The sequence below is a fragment of the Harmonia axyridis genome, chromosome 7 (assembly GCF_914767665.1).
Source record: "Harmonia axyridis chromosome 7, icHarAxyr1.1, whole genome shotgun sequence".
NCBI lineage: Eukaryota > Metazoa > Arthropoda > Insecta > Coleoptera > Coccinellidae > Harmonia > Harmonia axyridis.
In genome coordinates, this window is record NC_059507.1 from 25,215,666 (window position 1) to 25,236,637 (window position 20,972).

A 20,972-nucleotide genomic window follows, 5' to 3' on the forward strand; every position below is an offset into this window, starting at 1 on the left:
ATTATCAAAATGCAGTGCTTTGGTTATAGTTATATAATCAGATATAATATAGACAATATTCGATTATGCACCGATTCACGAGAGGTATATTTCTGACTCTCAACATGGTTTTAGATCGAAGCGATCCACTACTTCAGCAATAGTTGAACTCATTGCGGGAGTCACAGAGGCTTTAGACCATCATCTACACCCTGAAATACTTGCGTTAGATCTCAGTAAGGCTTTTGACTGTGTTGACAGGGAAATACTGCTTGAGAAGATGGAGTACTATGGAGTAAGAGGTATAGCTTTGAAATTCATCAGATCATACTTAACTGATAGAAAGCAGGTGGTCACATGGAAGGGTATGAACTCTGGAATTAGAGAGATAAATGTGGGAGTCCCACAGGGATCGATACTGGGTCCTTTGTTGTTCGTTGTGTACATTAATGACTTACCAGGAAATGTTCCGTGCGAGGCAACGAGTTTATATGCAGATGATACATCCTTTCTCAATATTACTTCTTCACGGGAGGAACTGGAGCGTGTGTGTAATGAGACCCTGCGAGTTGCGGAGGACTGGTTTACCTTTAATGGTCTAAAATTGAATAGAGAGAAAATTCAAAGACTGAATTTCAATTTACACAACAAAGAAAAACGTAGTTTGAACCTACTTGGAATAACCTTGGAGAATGATCTTTGTTGGAAGGGGCATATCTCATTACTTACCAGGAAACTGTCGACAGCCCTTTTTACTATGAGGCGTATGAAGGCCATCTCTACCGATAATGTCTGTAAGCTGACTTATTTTTCCAACTTTCACTCTGTGGCGACATATGGGATACTGATATGGGGGCATAGTCCAGGTCTTGATCGGATTTTCCTGAAGCAAAAGGAGGCAGTAAGAATTTTGAGTGGTGTACCAAAAACACATAGCTGTCGAGAACTATTTAAGAAGCATAGGATACTTACCATTGTCTCCGTTTTCATTCTGGAGTGCTTGAAATTTGTTCACTCAAACAAAAATGGGTTCACTCAAGTCAGCGATTGCCATTCGTACAACACCAGACACAGAGATGAGTTCAGGAGCAATTTTCATAGAGCTAAATCCACTCAAATTGCAGTAAATTACTGGTGCATTAAACTGTACAACAAGCTTTCCCAATCTATTAAGAGTTTGCCAAGGTCAGCTCTTCAAGGAAATGTCAAGAATTTGTTGTTGGAGAACGTATTTTATTCTGTTGACGAGTTTTTGAGATTCGAGTTCTGACTTGTGTTGTCTTCAGCGTGTTGATGGATTGAAATTTTAACTTGTTAAACTGTGTTAACTGATGTTTATATTTATATTAGTATGTTTTTTCTCATTATGTAATATTGCTGAATGTGTTTATATGACGTGCCATGTAATTCTTTCTTGATGGCGAATAAAATTTACTATTACTATAGGTAGTTCGCGAAACATCACGAGAGCGCAGCTCGAGTGGCGAACTACCTACGTCGAGTAAAGAGGTTGGCATAATCGAAATATATTGTCTATGCTCTAGTGGTATTCGTTACGATTATATAACGAATAATTTCAATAAATATAACCAAAGCTCTGCATTTTGATAATTCAATGACATTTCACTGAGCTTGACTTTTAGTTTTTGGCGAACGTCCAAGAATGTTACTATGGAAATGATCACAATATGACAGGAAGCGAAACACCAAAACGATTATACCACGTCGTCAAGTAGTATATTCACTTATTGATACGCCGTAACTATGGGAAATTTACGGATTCTATTGGTTCATCAGGACATGAGCTGTAAAATCGTAACGAATATCACTCGAGCATAGACAATATATTTCGATTATACGAACCTCTTCACTCGACTAGTGTGACCATCCATAGTAGAAATCTACTTTTTCAGTAGATTTCAGGCCATCTATGGTAGATACATTTTTTATAGTAGATTTTGGCAGATTTCAAACTTGTTCGACTGTAAGGTCCAAGTTGGTACTATTTGCAGTCTAAGCCTTCAATGACTTGATAAAACTTGATTTTTTCATCAAGTCACTGTATCTAAGCCTGGTTTCAGTCTATATTCAGATTTATTTGTGATTTGGGTTAGATATTTGAATAGTTCGAAAAATGAAAAAAGATATTTGTTCATGTTCCCCAAAGCTTTAGATCAGAATAAGAGCAAAATATGTTATTTTTTTTTTAAGTAACAAGTACAACTTCACTTCATAGCCTACAAATATGCGATGATCTCAGAGCTTCTGCGTATGCGCAAAGTTGATAGTAGATTTCTCACGTCGTAAAAGTAGATTCGCTTTTTGAAACCACTCGAGATGCGCTCTCGTTATGTTTCGCGAACTACGTCTCGTGAATCGGTGTATAATCGAATATTGTCTGTGCTCCTGAGATATTATAACTGATTATAAGTTATGATCACAAAGTAATGAAACTATATTTAGCGCCCTAATGAAACGATACAAGAATGAATCCAATCTTGGAAATATTAGCTGTTAGGGAATGTTCTTTCAGACTTCGATTACGCCGACTGAAATTCAATTGTTCTGTCCTAAGAAATAAGACTTGGCAAATTATTAAGTGAAGATATGCTTGTAATCATAAGAAAGCTTGCAAAGACAAAACGGTGAGACATTTGAGAAGTTAACTTCCAAGGTGATATCAATTTACCATGAAATGTTGCGTGGATTTTGAGAAGGACCTCTACCTGAGCGGCATAGTTAATATCTACTTATGGTTCGTTTTGTTCTGCCGAGATTCTATTTGGGTTGTCTGGCCCCAAGAAGCGAATGCTACTCGTCCTTCGTGGCTTTCGCATAGTATCGCGGTATGTCCCAGCCGGGACAAAGACTGTAATTCCACTCTCAAGGTCCGTTTAACTGTTGATCTGTGTGCAGTAAGACTCCGCCGCCGACACAGCAAAGCAACCTAACCGTGGCCCCCCAGTCGAATCTGATCTCGATTTCGTCGAGCCACTTTCTCATAAAGTGCCTAAAGTCTATCGCTCGACGGTTTTTATCTCCGATCAGGCTTTTCGCCTTGAATTTCATATCGTTTTCAGCAAGGGCGTAGATCTTTTTTTTTCTTTTTTTTTTGGGGTGGTGGGTAATCGAAAAAAAGTTTTTAACGACATTGTTTACTCATATCTATAATGTGAGAAAAAGAGATTTGTTAGCGAAGTTTGAACCAAATTACTCGAAATAATTTTTTCATTACAAATTCGATTGTTCTTATCTTATACTGGGTGTTCTTGAATTGTTCAGTGTTACGAAGGAAAATCATAGATTCCTTGGATAATTTCAAAAATTAATTACCCATAAACATGAGCCCGCAAACGCTTTGTTTTCGAGATAATGGGTGTTTCTTGTAGTCTTACTTTTTTGTACCAGTTTATCGAATCTTTATTAATCTTCGCTATGGAGTTGGTTAATAAGTACCAAAACTTATAATTAATTTATGTATCACAGCTACCTAACTGAATCTTCATAATAATTTGGATTTTCCTGAGAATTACCTACTATGGAGAACTGTTTGAATTTTTTTCTCGGAATCGATTGCAGATAAATGCACCCTGTAGATTAGCATTCAAAATTAGGATATCACATGATGAAAACTTTAAATTGAAATATCTATGCCATTTCAAGTGAAATATCCTGCGAAGGGAAGGTGCTATTAGACAAAAACATTTGCCGACTCATGTTATAGGACTTTTTTCTCGAAATGATCTGTCATTTTCATTTGTACCCCCAATTTAGGAACACCCTGTAGATATAGTCAATTTAAAACTGATGTCTTCACAAACAAATTGCAATTTGAATGAAACACAATAAGTTGTACAACACAGACCCGACAATTTTTCGATGCGAATTACTCAGTTCAGTTCTTTGATGACTACATATTGAAATTTTGTGACGAGAATGATACAAAAAACCGAAAACAACGGGTAAGTGTATACCGATGACGAATGTAAAAACTACATATGGCAAAAAAGGGGCGATGCCGATAAAGCGGATAGATAAAGGAAAATAATAAACCTCGGACAAAGACGAGCTCGTAGTGCAAAAAAAGACTCATCTTGAAAGCGATGATAAACTTATAAACCCTTAAGTGGTCCGATTTTTTACTGAAATGTCGATATCAAAGGAAAGTAAAATCATTATTATTGGTACATTTTATGGAGTTCTTCGTTCTTCGCCTTTGCGAAACTTTTATATTTTGAAAATCTTGGGGAGGGGGTAATTACCCCCAGTATCCCTCCATTTCTACGTCCTTGGTTTTCAGCTTTCTTGTACCAGATCATTAATAGCAGACACCGAACACCGATGATTTTCAATATCGAATTAAATTTCTTTTACCTTTATACAGGTCTGTAGTTCCCAAGTGTGCACTTGGTACATGTATGAAGAATCTCTCAAAAGCTCATCTATAATTTAATCTTTTTTTCCATATTCTGCTAGAATGAATTGAGGTAAATGTCCCAATTGTCGACACAATAGCGTGCTAGTGAGAACGACAAAGAGTTTTTCAATACAAAGACAATTTTTATGTAGTTGCAATATACATTTTCCCATTCTTTGAACCTTCAGTTTCAATATGCAGGAAAAAAATCATAAAATAATAAAAGTGATTTAAATTAAATAAATAAGAACACAACGTAGATGTCGCAATGATCGACACCCGAATAATATGAAGAACCAATAATCGACATGTCAGAGGACCAATGATTTTGACCTAATGAACCTAACCTTAACATCCGAGACAAATTTAATGCTGTAGAAATACTCATTATAGTTATACAAGTAGGTGGATTAGAAATGAATAGGTTCTCCTGATAATGAAATATGAGAACAAATATCAAACTTTAGATTGCCAAATAAGATTTGGAATTCTACACCCACAGATATAGTAAAGGCAAATGCCAAGACGAACAGTATTGTTGTCTTTGAGGAACACCTAAGCTAACCAGCTTCCATATGCTATAGGGTCTCATACCTTGATTCCAACAGTGTAGTGCACATATCTTCTTCTGTTTGGCATGAGTGCAAGGGTGAGAAGGTGATGTAGTGAAAGACGAGATCCAAAGTTGAATTAATCGTATTAATAAAAGGTGTCCCAAAGTTGATATAATGATTATGCAGTTATTGAATTAATTAATTATGCGGTGAATTAAACACAACTCAAGAATGACATGAATTTGGTAGAGGAGACTAGGGAGGGTTGATACAAGGGGAGGTTTGATACACGTTCAAATTTCCCGCCTCGGTTCTTCAGAGAAGGCGTAATCACGTGCAGTGCCTCTATGAATGGGAAAATAGTGTCAGTTGAAATCTAGCAACGGTCGCGTCACGAACAAGAGTTTTTAAGCTTAAAGTGTGTTTTCTTGATATTTGATGTAAGAATTTGCATAACAAACGTGAGGCTTTATCTCTTTTTCAACAAAAACCGACGAAATTAATTACTTTATTATTGATGCGCATTTCATTTAGAACATAGACACCAGTAGTACAGATCTTCAATCGAATATCATAATATGTTCAGGTTATATATTATCTAAAGTTGTCTTCTAGGTAGGTTTGATACAGTTTGTGTCGGGAGAGATGATACACGTATCAAACATCCCTATAGGTATATTTCGTAGTGCAAGTTGAGCAAAATCGTAAAAAAGAAGCTCGAGGAGGAAACGCCGAAAATAATAAATTGCAGTAGCTGGATCGTCATCTTTTCATCAGAAAATGGAGTTCCATTCAGCCTGTGAAAGTGTCGGTAGTAAAATAATAGTATATTGTGCAACAAGTGGGGAAAGTCCAACTTTTCTCGCGAGTGTGGAAGTTTGTGGCACGAGCCTGAAAGGCGAGTGCCGCAAACACACGAGCAAGAAAAGGACTTTCTCCACATGTTGCACACTATACTTTTCCTACAACTGCTATGGAAAGTAGCGTATTCTTCATAGCTTACTCAATTTCAAAACTATGTATTGCACATACTGTGGGAAATATTATTCCCCACGGCACTTTGCCCACACCTCGCTTGGTCGACCAATGAAATTGAGCTTTTGAGTCGTTTCTATGGAAACGCAATAAATTAGCACATACTGTCAACGAAGGTCATTTTGATTTGAATCAAGTCCATTATATGAATTATTGAAATTTGTGCAGTTGTAGGAAAAGTATAGTGTGGAACATGTGGAGAAAGTCCTTTTCTCGTGTGTTTGCGGCACTCGTCTTTCAGGCTCGTGCCACAAACTTCCACACTCGCGAGAAAAGTTGGACTTTCCCCACTTGTTGCACAATTTACTATTTCCTACAACTGCTATGGAAAGTAGCGTATTCTTCATAGCTTACTCAATTTCAAAACTATGTATTGCACATACTGTGGGAACTATTATTCCCCACGGCACTATGCCCACACTTCGCTTGGTCGACCAATGAAATTGAGCTTTTGAGTCGTTTCTATGGAAACGCAATAAATTAGCACATACTGTCAACGAAGGTAATTTTGATTTGAATCAAGTCCATTACTTGAATTATTGAAATTTGTGCAGTTGTAGGAAAAGTATAGTGTGGAACATGTGGAGAAAGTCCTTTTCTCGCTCGTATGTTTGCGGCATTCGCCTTTCAGGCTCGTGCCACAAACTTCCACACTCGCAAGAAAAGTTGGATTTTCCCCACTTGTTGCACAATATACTATTTCCTACAACTGCTATGGAAAGTAGCGTATTCTTCATAGCTTACTCAATTCCAAAACTATGTATTGCTCATGTGGGAAATATTATTCCCCACGGCACTATGCCCACACTTCGCTTGGTCGACCAATGAAATTGAGCTTTTGAGTCGTTTCTATGGAAACGCAATAAATTAGCACATACTGTCAACGAAGGTCATTTTGGTTTGAATCAAGTCCATTACTTGAATTATTAAAATTTGTGCAGTTGTAGGAGAAGTATAGTGTGTAAAATGTGGAGAAAGTCCTTTTCTCGCTCGTGTGTTTGCGGCACTCGTCTTTCAGGCTCGTGCCACAAACTTCCACACTCGCGAGAAAAGTTGGACTTTCCCCACTTGTTGCACAATATACTAATACTTGCGAATTATGTAGGAATGAGGTAGTGTTATGATAATAAAAGATTGATTTCTTATTATTGCTTGTACCTTATTTCTTATTGTATCAAACCTCCCTTTTAGTGTATAAAGCCTCCTATGAATAGGGAGGTTTGAGACACTTTGAACGGACAATTTCAAGAAGTCGTAATCAAGATTAAAATTTTCATTTTCAGTTATTGAATATTGCTAAACGTCTAGGCGAAGTCCTTAAATTTCACTATGACACAAATGGATTGTTAAATGTTAAACACAAATTTTTTATTAACAATTTTGTGAAAAATATATCAATCAACCCTCCCCAGTCTCCCCTATATATAATTTGATAAATTTAATGTAATTACTGAAATTCTAATTTTTCGGCAACCGTCCGGGAAGTTAGCACTTCCCGGACGCTTTTTCTCTGAGAAAGCAGCATTTCCCGGCCTAGTCCGGAAAGTACGTATACTTCCCGGATTAGGCCGGAAAAGAATCATAGAATCCATAGCAACCGAGATAATGGCTGACAGTTCATATGAAATTAGTTGTCAAAAATTTGCATGTTTTTTGATCGCAATCGCAATAAAATTTGGAAAGCAGCAGCGATAGTGTTTTTTTACTTGGTTGCCGAAAAAATATTGTACGCAATACGCCCGAAAATGGTTTTTTGGACTCACAGACTTCCAGGACTCGCTTACGTTCGTCCTGAAATTTTGTCTATTCGTCCAAAAAAACCCTATTTTTCGGACTTGTTACGTAAATTACTATTTCGTGCACGAAATCTGACCCCACGATAACATCGCATGCATCTCATTAACCGTTATAGTATTGTAGGATGTAGTGAAGTATTTCCCTGGAAAATATCGTAATATACAATCATAATTGTGGCGCCAGTTGACGGTTATCATATTTTTATAGCTGTTGTTCGCTTGGCCTCAGATCACTAGATTATGCGATTGCCCTTTACGAACTCAATCAGACTATTCAAAAGCTGTTCGGAGTTTTAACTGATAAAACACCGCTCTTTAAATATTACAACACGAATAGCTTAATTTGTAAAAATGTTGATAGTCCCGAGGCGCTTAAGTTCTTTTCTCTCAAGTTTTCAGCAAGGAATGGATCAATGAAGGCCTAACGATGCGGGAAAATCAAGTCATATTGTTGGCAATAGGGAAATTAGTCCAGTAGATAAATACATTTTACCTGGAAAAAAATACGAACTTAATGAAACATCTATAGGTGGTTCGGGGCTGCTGTGGCATGACTTTGTCAAGTTATCCAACACGAGGACCCTGTGCTAATTTGAGGAGGGCCGAAGAACCTCAACATTTTCGGATTTTTTTCAGTTTTTTGCTCATAACTTCTAAACTAAGTAGTTTTCGACCAGAATTTCCATCTTCAAAGTTGTAGGCCATTAAATTCTCTACAATTTTGTATCAATATTTTTTTCGTAAATCTAATATCAATTGAGATACAGTCGATCAAAATAATAGTCCAGTGACAAAGCAAAAAGAGTGGGTCTGCTGGAAAAAATTCCGAACTTAGTGAAACTTCTTCAGGTTGTTTGGGAGAGCTGTGGGATGATTCTGTTAAGTTATTCAACACCCTGTGTTATCTAGAGGAGGGACTGAAGAACCTCAACATTTTCGGACTTTTTTCGGTTTTTTGCTTATAACTTTCAACTTAATTAGTTTTCGACCAGAACGTTCATGTTCAAAGTTGTAGATAATTGAATTCTTCATAATTTTGTTTCCCGAAACTTTTTTCTAAATCTTATATCAACCGAGATACAGCCAATCAAAATTACAGGAATTTTCTCAACATGTCAAAATTGGCAAAAAAATAAAGGTTTTGACCCTCTAACTAACAATTACCAGCCGTTCTATGGTAATTATAGTAATTACTCATCAATATCGACATATTGAACACAGGGAGGTGGAGGGGTGAGGTAGTTTTGACTAAAAGCCTATGGTTATGTGAAGAGTAGATATCTCAATGTTATCGTGGTATGTTATCAACTTACTGCAAATTCCTATCAACCAATAATTATTTTGAACGAAATAATTAGATCAACTGGGTAAAATCAATAAATAATAATAATATAACCCGAAAAAAGTCCAAAAATGTTGGGGTTCTTCGGCCCTCCTCAAGTTAGCACAGGGTCCTCGTGTTGAATAACTCGACAGAATCATCCCACAACTCCCCCGAATAATCTGTAGAAGTTTCATCAAGTTCTGAATTTTTTCCAGCAGACCCCACTTTTTTTGCTTTGACTAGTGGACTATAAATTTGATTGTATCTCAATTGATATTAGGTTTACGAGAAAGTTTGTGAATACAAAATTGTAGAGAATTTAATGATCTACAATTTCAAAGCTAACGTTTGGTCGAAAACTACTTAATTTAGAGGTTATGACAAAAAAACTGAAAAAAATCGGGAAATGTTGAGGTTCTTCGGCCGCCCTCAAGTAAGCACATTGTCCTCGTGTTGCATAACTTGACAGAGTCATCCCACAACACCCCCGAACAACCTGTAGAAGTTTCATTAAGTTCGGAATTTTTTCCAGCAGACCCCTTTTTTTGTATTTATCTACTGGACTAGTGGAAATACACATTTTTTCCATTGCAAAATATCTAAAGACGTGTAAAAGAAGATATAATAAATATTAATTCATAAAAATTTCAATTGATATCTTAAGGCAGGTGTCGAATCTGGGTAATTCATTCCGAAAGCTGAACCAAAATTACAATAATCCTAAATTCGTGAACTATAGGATCTGGGACTTCATGGTGTAGAATACTATATTCAATATCAATGGTTTCCCCAATTTCATGATCACTTGTTGTCAAGTTTCCAAAAAATGATGTTTTTTTATATCTTTCAGCTTATAAATTCTTAAGCTATGAGGATGATTGCGTTTCGATAAGGAAAACAATTTTATGGTTTGGAATACACTTGTTCTAACGAACTTTAAATTTATGAATTCCATTCCTGAACTGAGAATCTGAAAGGGTTGCTAAATACGCCTCTTTAGCTATTATGACCTCATAATTTGATGAAAATTTGTTAGTTGTAGTTTGCGATAAGACCAAAGGGTGAAAAAAACTCAAAGGAAGTGATGAAGAACAGTCCCTATTGTTTTTTATAAATATTTTATTTGAGGGAGAAAATTTTTCATTAATTTGTAGGTATGGGTTGAGTATATAATCATCATTCTACCAATTTTAGGACGATCTTTGACACTACCCGTTACTAACAGTTGATTGGGAAATGGGTTGTTCTAAGTATGGATAATTCGAGTTGAATAAATTGCAAACTTCTTTTTGGGTTTTCGTTTCATCCCCATAGCCAGTCATAATTAAAACGTCGATTCGTTCTTGTTCTGTCAATCTCATTTTCAAATTGAATTGATATACTCACGATTTGAATCTTGACTGTTTGTTATACGGACCGCTGCATGTTGCAAATAATTTATTTTTAATGTTTTTGTCGTTGAAAATCTTGCGTTCAAGTACTCATTTCAATTTTAATAATAATGATAATAAATGAAAGTATCTACTGCAATAAGAAACTATGAGAGTACAACAAATAAACATGTTTCTATCCATCCTGTATCGATGGATCTTACAATGATTTGTACCATTGAGTAGGTAATTGAAGGACCTTCAAATTGAGGTGTCACATGACATACTTTCCCATTTAAAAAACAGCCGATGACGTCATCAAGACCATATCAACGACGTCATCTCTCCCGTATGAATGTCAAAAATTGAATCAGAAATATAAATTGACATGTTTCAGCATTTTTCACAAAATTTGTTATTTTTGGGAGACAATGAATTTATTCCATACATTTGCACCATACTGTATATGTCAATGTTTCATAGATTTAAGCTTGAGTACCTACTTCCTTGTCGTCAAATCCTTATTTGTTTTTTAACGCCGGCGTCGTTTCAACAAAAATATGGTTATCTTCAGAAACGAAGTGACAACATTGTTGTCAGCGTTCAACACAAATAGAGATTCCTTGGACAAGGGTGTGGTTACTAACTTCAACCTTGAGATGTACTGAATCTACATGAACACCAAACATTCCAATAATCCAAGGAAGTAGCTACAATGCTTTTCCAGAAATACGTTTGACCTTGGATGGACGGATTTATTTTCAATTTTACACGTTCCAAAAAGTGAATTTTTGTACTTTCAAATTGGTTTATTTTTTTCTGCTTCAGTTATTCAATTATCATTGAAAATAGTAACCAAAAAAACAGATATAAGTATAACTTGTGAACAAATTCATAGAAAAGTGAATATAAAAATAATTATTTCGAATAATTATGCTAACTATGCATATCTTTAAGATATTGATTGAGTTGAATATTCCGTATAACGCCGCATTGTCATCAAAGAATAGCCATCTCTCTTCACCGCGTTAGTATGTGACCCTCAACGACATATCCGATATTCGCAGCCTGTCTACAGCTCATTCTGAATGTGGATGTGTACGTCTGTCGGTCATGAACTAAAAAAAATCCACAACAAAGGAAGTTCTCTATCAAATATCATTGCACTGAAACAGCTGGCCAGGATATCCATAACCGAAAGTCAATAAATGACTTCATTATCTACGGTATGTACAATAGCACATTGCTTCTCCCTCTCTCAATTTTTTGTTGACGCTATGGCCTTTTCGCTTTCTGAGAATGAGTCAACGACTGTCACTTTTTCATTTTATAGCTGTATAGTTTATTTTATGTTGATGAAGCTCCTCCGTAGCTTCGCAAGATGAAAAAATATACACTATAAAATGTAATCAATAGTAGTTATTTTTTGTATCATTAGAAATTTGAAACAATATAGAAATCAAGGGCGTAGATCTTCTTTTTTTCTGGGGGGGGGTAATAAAAAAATTTTTTTGACGAATAAGTTTACTCATATCTGTAATGTGAGAAAAAGAAGTTTGATAACGAAGTTTAAACCAAATCACTCGAAATATTTTTTTTTTACCAATTCGGTTATTCTTATCTTATACTGGGTGTTCCTATGAGTTATGGAGGAAAATGAGTAATTGTTTGACCCTCAAACGCTTTGTTTTCGAGATACAGGGTGCTTCTAGTGTGCCGTACTTGTGATGCTCATATCATCACTACAGAGTGGGTGAATAAGTACCAAAACTTATGATTAATTAATTCAGTACAGTTTACTAACTGGATGTTTTTAATAATTTGGATTTTCCTGAGGATTACTAGAGAGCTGTTTGCAATTTTTTTATCGAAATCGATAGCAGATACGACAAAACTATAGACACCATATGTGGTTCTGGACCAGAAATTCTTTTTACATTTTTCTAAACAAGCAGCGGTTCACCAAAAAATAGTTCTGGAGGAAAGAAGCAGGCACTCCTCTAGAAAAAATATCGCCTTGTAGATTTGCATTCAAAATAAGGATATCACATGATGAAAACTTGAAATTGAAATATATCTATGCCAATTCGAGTTAAATATCTTGTCAAGGAAAAGTGCTATTAGAGAAAAAATTGAACTTTAACACATTTCAAAAACAAAGTGTTATAGGATCTTTTTTCTTAAAATTATCTGAGAAATCTGTCATTATCATTTGTACCTCCAATTTAGGAACACCGTGCAGATATATTCAATTCAAAACTGATGTCTTCACAAATAAATTTCAATTTGAATGGAACACAATAAGTTGTATACAACACATCCTAGATAATTTTTCTATGCGAAAAACTCAGTTCAGTTCTTTGATAACTACATTATTGAAATTTTGGGACGAGAATGATACAAAAAACCGAAAACTACGGGTAAGTGTATACCGATGACGAATGCAAAAATCATTGATGGCAAATAAGGGGCGATGCCGAGAAAGCGGATAGATAAAGGAAAGTAATAAATCTAGGACATAGACGTGATCGTAGTGCAAATCTTGAATGCGATAATAAACTCATAAACTGTAAAAGAGTTATATTATTCACTACCGTGTGGATTTCAGAGGAAAGTATGATGATTATTGGTTCGTTTTATATTTTGGAAATCTTGGGGTGGTAATTACCCCCAGTACCCCCCATTTCTACGCCCTTGACTAATATAATTGAAAAGGAAAACACTTTATTTCCGCTTATGTAGCGAGAATAAAGTGTTTTACTTTTTAATCATATTAGGATGAATTTCCGTCAAGTAGAGACCGAAACAATCAAGAATATAGACTAAGGCTGAATATAACATAATTATGAGATTATTAATATAACATAGATTGCGAATTGAATTCTATTCTTTAACGTACAACGCAACCTAACTATTTATTTTTCTTTCGTTCATAAACAATCTAATTCATCGGCAAAAATCACTTATGAGTCTTGTGTTAGTTTCGTCATCGTCACATATACAAGGCTAAAGAATGGTGATGTCAGGGTTCGATGAACGTGCTTTCAATGGATATATGCCGGTAACTTCTTGGCCTCTGCCTTTTGCGACGAGACCAAACGGTGGGAAACAACTGAGAGGAAGTGACGAGGAACAGTCTACATCGTTTTTATAAATATTTAATTCCAAGGAAAAATTTTTACTTCAAAAATTTTCAATTCATTTGTGGGTATGGGTTAGGTATATAATAACAAATGAGTAAACAAAATTGAGAGAGAATTGATCCAAGATATGTAGTTCATTTATCTATATGTCAATGTTTCGTAGATTTGAGATTGAGTTTCAACCTCCTTCTTCACAGAATATTGATTTGTTTTTAATGTCGTTACAAAAAAAATATGTTCTTCTTTAAAAACACTAAAGGTAACCGAAGTGTGAACATTGTTGTCGGCGTTCAACACAAATAGAGATTCCTTGGACAAGGGTGTGGTTACTAACTTTAACCTTGAGTTGAGAATTTACATGGACACAAAACATATCAATAATCTAAAGAATTGAGGTATGTAGGGGAAATTCTGACAAAATGACATATGCGGACAAAATGAACTTTTAGATTTTTTCAAAATTGACGGCGTATGTATCGGGGTTTTACCAACAACAGCATCGCCCTCTGTATGCCAATTTCCCAACTCACCAACCATCAGAGAAGAATCCATTAATACAGAAATCGAAATTACTAACATCGAAAACACCGCAAAAAAATATCTGAAACATAAATCCACCCCTGTCTTTAAAGATAGAAGAGAAGAAATCAAAGATTTCAATGTAATAACTAGGGAGAAAAATAAAGAGACAGATATTATTCATAAAAATATTAACGGCGATTCTCCAGTGAACAAAGATAAACATACGGAAAAATACTATCGACGAACACGTTATAATAATCAGACAATCTTGGGTTCAAACGTAAACATAGACGGCGCACTAAAAGGAGCTACTAAAAAGGCATGGTTTTACGTAGGAAAAATAAACAAATATTGTAAGAAAGAAGATCTTACTGAATACATTTCAAAGAAAATTACTAGCGGTGAAATTATAGTTGAACAAATATCTAAGGCAGATGCAAATAGTTTATCTTTCAAGATAGGTGTCGATTTTGATAAGTTGGAGGAAATCAATAAACCGGAGTTCTGGCCTCAAGGAGTCGAAATTAGGAGATTCAAGTTTTTTCGAAGACCAGAATAATATCAATAAAAGAAAAAAAAACAAAGATAAAATAATCAAAATCCTGAACTTGAATGTAAGATCAATAAAAGACAAAACAGACCACATGGAGGCATTTTTGGAAGAAGAAAAAATAAATATCGCAGTACTAACAGAACACTGGATGCCGGAGAACATGGCGGAGCGGCTGGCTGTGCGAGGTTATCAATTGGGGGCTCATTTCTCGAGAAAGGGAGGATATGGTGGTGTTCTGATTCTTAATGATGAAAACTTATCAATAGAACCACTCCGATGGGTAGAAGATTATTCTGAGGAGAATCACATCGAAATGACTGCGATTATAGAAAAAAAACAACGAATGATGATCATTGGCGTTTATAGACCACCAAAAGGATCGATGAGAGTTTTTTTGGATAAATTGAGGGCTTGTTTGGATGCTTGTTTCAATTCTGACGGCAACTACAGGAATATATGTGTAGTAGGAGATTTCAATATCAACGTGGCGGAGAATACCAAGGACAGTCGAGATCTTGGAGAAGTGATGGAGGATTTCGATCTTCAAGCAATGTTTAAGGGGTCGTCAAGGATAACAGATAGAACATCAACGCTTATTGACAACATATTTTCGAATATCAAAGAAAATTATGTATCTTACAGTACAGAGCCTCATATTTCGGACCATATGGCGCAAGTCATAGGATACAGTAAACATGAAGAACCAGTCAGAGAAAAAACAAAAATGGTTAGAAAGGTTGCAAATGAGAATATTAAACTTTTGGCGGATGCGCTGAGTGGAGAATCATGGAATTGGTTGGATACTAATTTATCAGCAAAGGAAGCATTCGATAAGTTCTGGAGTATATTCCTAGAACATTTTGAGAATAGCTGCCCTGAAAAACTGCTGAAAATAAAACCGAATTCAAAATCAAAACTCAAAATGAATAAAGAAATCAAGAATCTGAAAAATCGTCTTGATGCTTTTTCAGTCATATATTCGGTAAAGAGAGATCTAGCTAGCAAGAATGCCTATAATATCATCAAGCACGAATACAGAGCAAAAATAGCAGAGATAAAGAGAATTGAAAATAATAAAAGAATTCAGAAGGCAACAAACAAAAATAAGGCAGTTTGGGAAATAATAAACGAAGGAGTAACAACAAAGAACAAAAACAACTATGCGGACATTGATCCGAACCTGATGAATGAATTTCTAGTGAGTGTTGGAGCTCCAGAGGTGCTTGAAGATCCCAAAAATTTGGCCAACCCATTCATTCTTCAAGAAAAAACGGACAAATATACAGGAAATTCAATATTTTTAAGGGAGGTTAATGCAGAGGAGGTGCTTAAGATTGGTAGAAAAATCAAAGCAAAGAATTCTAAGGATATATATGATATATCACCAACTGTTCTGAAGAAGATTCTTCCATGCATTGCTGAACCACTCAGTATAATAATAAACAGATGTTTCAATGACGGCTACTTTCCTCAACAGCTTAAAATGGCGAAAATAGTACCTATCCACAAAGGAGGGACCAAAAATCAACCTAACAACTACAGGCCTATATCAATTCTTCCGGCGCTTTCTAAGATCTTCGAGACCACTATAAAGGACAGAATTTCCAGTTTTCTGAAAAAATACGAAATAATTTGCAAGGAGCAGCACGGGTATCAGGAGAATAAGTCGACGAGCAGTGCCATAACATCTCTACTGCTGGAAATAGCCGATGGTTTCGACATGGGTAAAAAATGCGAGATGATAGCGTTTGACTTAAGCAAAGCCTTCGACTCAATAGGTCATGATATACTATTGCAGAAACTGAAATATTATGGAATTAGAGGTATAACACTGAAACTTATCGAGAGCTATTTGAAATCAAGATTCCAGAGGGTGCAGCTCGAGGATCGGTTCTCTGAGTGGAAGGAGATAGAATTCGGAGTGCCTCAAGGATCCATCTTGGGACCGATACTCTTCATACTTTACATAAATGATCTACCCTCAAATGTCCATTCCGATGCCCAATCACTGTATGTTGACGACTCATCTTTCTTGAACAAAGGTAAAAATCAGGAGGAATTAAATATGAAATCCCTGATAACAAAGCAAGAAGCCGAAAAATGGTTTTGGGCGAATAACTTCAAGGTGAACAAAGACAAAACCAAACACATCACATTTGAGACTCGTCCAACAGTCGATACCACATTGAAGTTTCTGGGCGTCATATTGCAGCCGAATCTAAAATTTCATGCCCATATTGAAGTACTAATCAAGAGATTATCGGTTGCAACATATACGATCAGGAGGACCAAACAGCTAGCAGGAAAAATCGCAGCCAAAACAGCATACTTTGCTTTTTTTCACAGCCTCATTAGTTATGGAATTCTATTCTGGGGAGGAAGATCTGAGAGCCATAGAGTTTTCATTAAACAGAAGAATGCTATACGAATTATATGTAACTTAAAAGGGACGGAAAGCTGTAGAGATCACTTTCCAGCGGAGAATGTCATGACATTTACCTCCCTTTACTTGCTCTCCTGCGTAATGTATGTCCATGAGCGTGTTGATGAGATGGCGAAGAATGGGAAGTACCACACATACCGTACTAGAAACGCAGGTCATCTGATGACGCCATATCACAGAGTATTGGCATCCCAGATAAGTGTCAACCACGAGGCTTTATTGATTTATAACTGCATACCAGAACGATTGAAAATAATAAAGAAGGAGGAACTTAAGAAGATACTGAAAAGCTTTCTGATAAAAAAAGCTTATTATAGCATGGAAGAATTCTGGAAATGCAAATTTGTTAACTTATAATGTTCGTCTGAATTGTTTAAGTTAAATTGTCCATATATCTTTATACCTTTTATGTATGTGTATATATATTTACTGACACACCATGTAATATTTGATGGACTTTATTATTCATTATGTTAATAGTTAACATCTGAATAAATTATTATTATTATTATTATTATTCAGGACCCGCATGTGATGATGACAATCCTGCGAAGAAATTGACATCCTACTGTCTGTTTCCCTGGTGTAATAGCCACAAATGTGTTTTGGTCGGTTGAATTTTTTTGTTCACTTGGTTTCTAAATTGCTTCTGGTGTCATGACAATATTCGTTGTATATTGAATATTTTCTTGTTATTACGGTTATGACTTAATATGTATAAGTTTCAAGATGAATATTGGTTTTGTTTAGAAATTGTGCTTCAATATTATATAAAGTATGTACTATCCTGATGGATAAAATGACGTAGTATGTCATTTTGTCCGAAAAATGTGAAGAAAATATATTTTTGGAAATAATATAGAATTTTATGGATTGATTTTCACGTGGACCTAAAGAACTCATTTTCATGTTATTTTGAACATAGTTTGCATGCACTATGAGTGATAGAACGTGGAATTTCTGTTATATCTTGTAAAAAATAGGTAAATTACCTATCGATTCCTAATGATTATTTCCAAAGGATCATTATCCTTTCATAATGAAATTCTTTCACCACTACCTCAGAGACAAGGCATAATTTCTACAAAATCAAAGCTAAATCTGCTGCGAATAATCCACCCAAGAAGAAGAAACAAGGAGTTACTAAAATATTATTCAATGATGAAAAAACCCAGTGGTACAGGAAACAAGACTCTTGAAAAATAAAAAGTCGAATAATCCGACACTAAACCGTTTAAAATTAAGAAAAAAAAATGAAGATGACGATAACTGCCCCTGCAATAATTGCAATAACGTTTTTTTCGTTTCAAACCTGGTGAACAGTGGCTACGTTACATTCAGTGTTTTCACTGGTTCATACATCGTTTGCTACTGTCTCGAAAATAATAACTTTGCATTTAAATATTATGTAAGTCATTATGTCCATGACTAGTGTGTCATTTTGTCCTTAGTATACGGACAAAACGGATTTTGTTAGTCAAAATAATTTCTCATATCTTTTATATTTGTAGTTCAATTCAATTTTCAGCTTTTAATACTTGTGAATTATTAACCATAGTATTTAGTACCAAAAGGTTTATGCAGTTAACAATTTATTAATTTCTAAGTGAATTAGTAAATCAAGTGAAAGAGACATATTTGTTCTATTGAACGATATTTTCGGATTGTTAACGTTCAACACTCTTAATCAACTGGAGCGTAGACATGTCTTTTCATTTTATTTCTTGATAAGACTAAAAATTCTATGTGAATGCTAGTATATTTTCATACTCGGGAATGTACCTACTTGCAACAGTTTTTTAAACATGTAGCCAAATTGTAAATTCTGATAAAAGCATTTTCTATCAACATGCTTGAAATATCTGCAACTCTCATATTAATAAATGAGTAATCTTTCTCCAAGATCTATAAAATGATAAACTGTCAAATGCTATCATTTGACCAAATTTATAATGAAATTTTCAGGTGATAAGATATTCATAGTCGAACTCAATTATGTATTTTGAAAAAAAATATGTTACAGATCAAAATGAGAAAATATAAAATATGGCACTTCAGTCAATGTTTCGAATGAATTACAGAAATCCCCTATACTGAATATGTATATAATATCGTTACCTTTCTTGGTATTTATGTATACAGAACATTTTTTTTCACAAAAATAAACATTAGGTACAAAAATCCAAAAACCTAACCAACCAAGAAGTTGAATACTCCATCATACGTTATCTGAACAGACCTGTATGTATTCGGCAATAAATTATGACATTTCTGAATCCAATTGTGCTTGTGGGAATTGTTGATGCTCCAGACATATTGTAATTTTTATTAAACCTATGCGTTGATTTTTGACGTGTTTTCTCTTTATTGCCTTGTACGTTGATAATTTGGAACATAGATAAATATTATTATTATTTAAATACCCATTATGTTTCACATCCGCCTCCTCTACAACTTCAATTGAGTGTTGATGTGACCAATCGAATATATTTTACCCCAAATTCCGAAGGATCATTAGTTACCCTGAAACAATAAGGAATAATTGAATAGTGAATCCATTTCTGTTTTTTAATGGACAGAAAAGTAGAACAACATATTTTCATGAAACTTTCAATTATCAATATTTCCATTATTCATTAGATTTCCTTTTGTTACAGAACATAGGTTTATGGCATATCATCCCAGTATGATTGCTTCAGCTTGCATCGCATCAGCTCTTGTTGGAATTAACTGGGAAAGGAGAAGTGGACAGTCATTGGATGATCTACTTCATTTACTCCATAGAATCACTAAAACAGAAGTGGTGAGTTTACAACTTACATGTTTTTACCACTAATATGGAATATACAGGGTGTTCGGGAAAATGTGGGATATCTCTCAGATGAGGATAAAACATAAAAAATAAGATGACATAATTTTTTTTCCTATTGGCCCTCCCTACGGAGATAAGGCCTCTTAAAAGACGTCATTGGAAATCCATTTTACTGGAAAACATCTCAAATTACTTAATATAATATAAAGAATATTTGATATGATGAACAGTAGTAAGGACCTCTTAAATAGGTTGTACATTTTAATGCTTACATTTTCAACACCCTAAATGATAAGGAGTAGAAAAAACAAAATGAAAAAAATTATGTGAACTTGTCATCTTATTTTTATGTTTTATCTGAATCCGAGAGATTTCTCACATTGTCCCGGACACCCTGTATATTATTGATGGCAATTGATATACTGAATACGAATATTAGGATGTTAGATCAAGGAAATTTAGTGATGCACTTCCTTATCATCCAAGCTTTCAGTTTTTCTTGTTACCATTCTCAAGTACCTACCTATAAAATATCTAACATGAAAATTATAGAGAGCAAGTTCATAACAAATAACAAACGCACTTATAAGGTGGTTTTCTTCCTTCTCGATAATCAAAATTTTAAAATGTTCATTAGGTTAATTCAAACACTATCTCAGTAATAAAAATTGAAAAATCTCACTTATCTCAAATATCGTTTATGAAACTTGGACGATATCTAATTCTTGTAAGAAGAATAACCACATGACATGCATTGAAAATCTGTCAAAGGGAGGTACAAGCGTCGACTGTGTCTAGCGGCATATTTACTTTTCTGTTTGTTAAATTACGAAATAATGGATGCGAATTCTTCGATGATCCAATCCAGTAAGAATGGATGCGAAAGATTCTGATCTACTAGCTGATGAGCAATTGAAGATACACTCGGTATCTTCAATCGCTCATGGGCTTGTAGTTCAGATGAGCGATTGAGCTCGATACAATTATATATGTATTGAGATTTTACGATATTGAGTGTCACCAT

The 20,972-nt window shown here is 35.0% G+C and overlaps 1 protein-coding gene and 1 long non-coding RNA gene across 3 annotated transcripts in view; one reads left to right on the forward strand and one right to left on the reverse strand.

Moving 5' to 3' along the window:
• The window catches only part of LOC123684124 (G1/S-specific cyclin-D2-like), a 58,781-nt gene that overhangs the window by 33,018 nt on the left and 4,791 nt on the right, over nucleotides 1-20,972 (forward strand). Inside the window, exon 4 of the mRNA XM_045623263.1 lies at nucleotides 19,794-19,939. Within this exon, the coding sequence (XP_045479219.1) occupies nucleotides 19,794-19,939 (146 nt within the window). The remainder of the gene's footprint in view (nucleotides 1-19,793; nucleotides 19,940-20,972) is intronic.
• On the reverse strand, nucleotides 35-1,581 carry LOC123684125. 2 transcript variants are annotated; one of them, XR_006748110.1, is made up of 4 exons: nucleotides 952-1,581; nucleotides 709-862; nucleotides 438-577; nucleotides 35-353 (listed from the first exon to the last, which is right to left on the reverse strand). It is a non-coding gene; the product is annotated as an uncharacterized LOC123684125 (long non-coding RNA). The 2 variants fall into 2 exon arrangements; XR_006748109.1 differs by having other exon boundaries at nucleotides 35-577; nucleotides 952-1,577.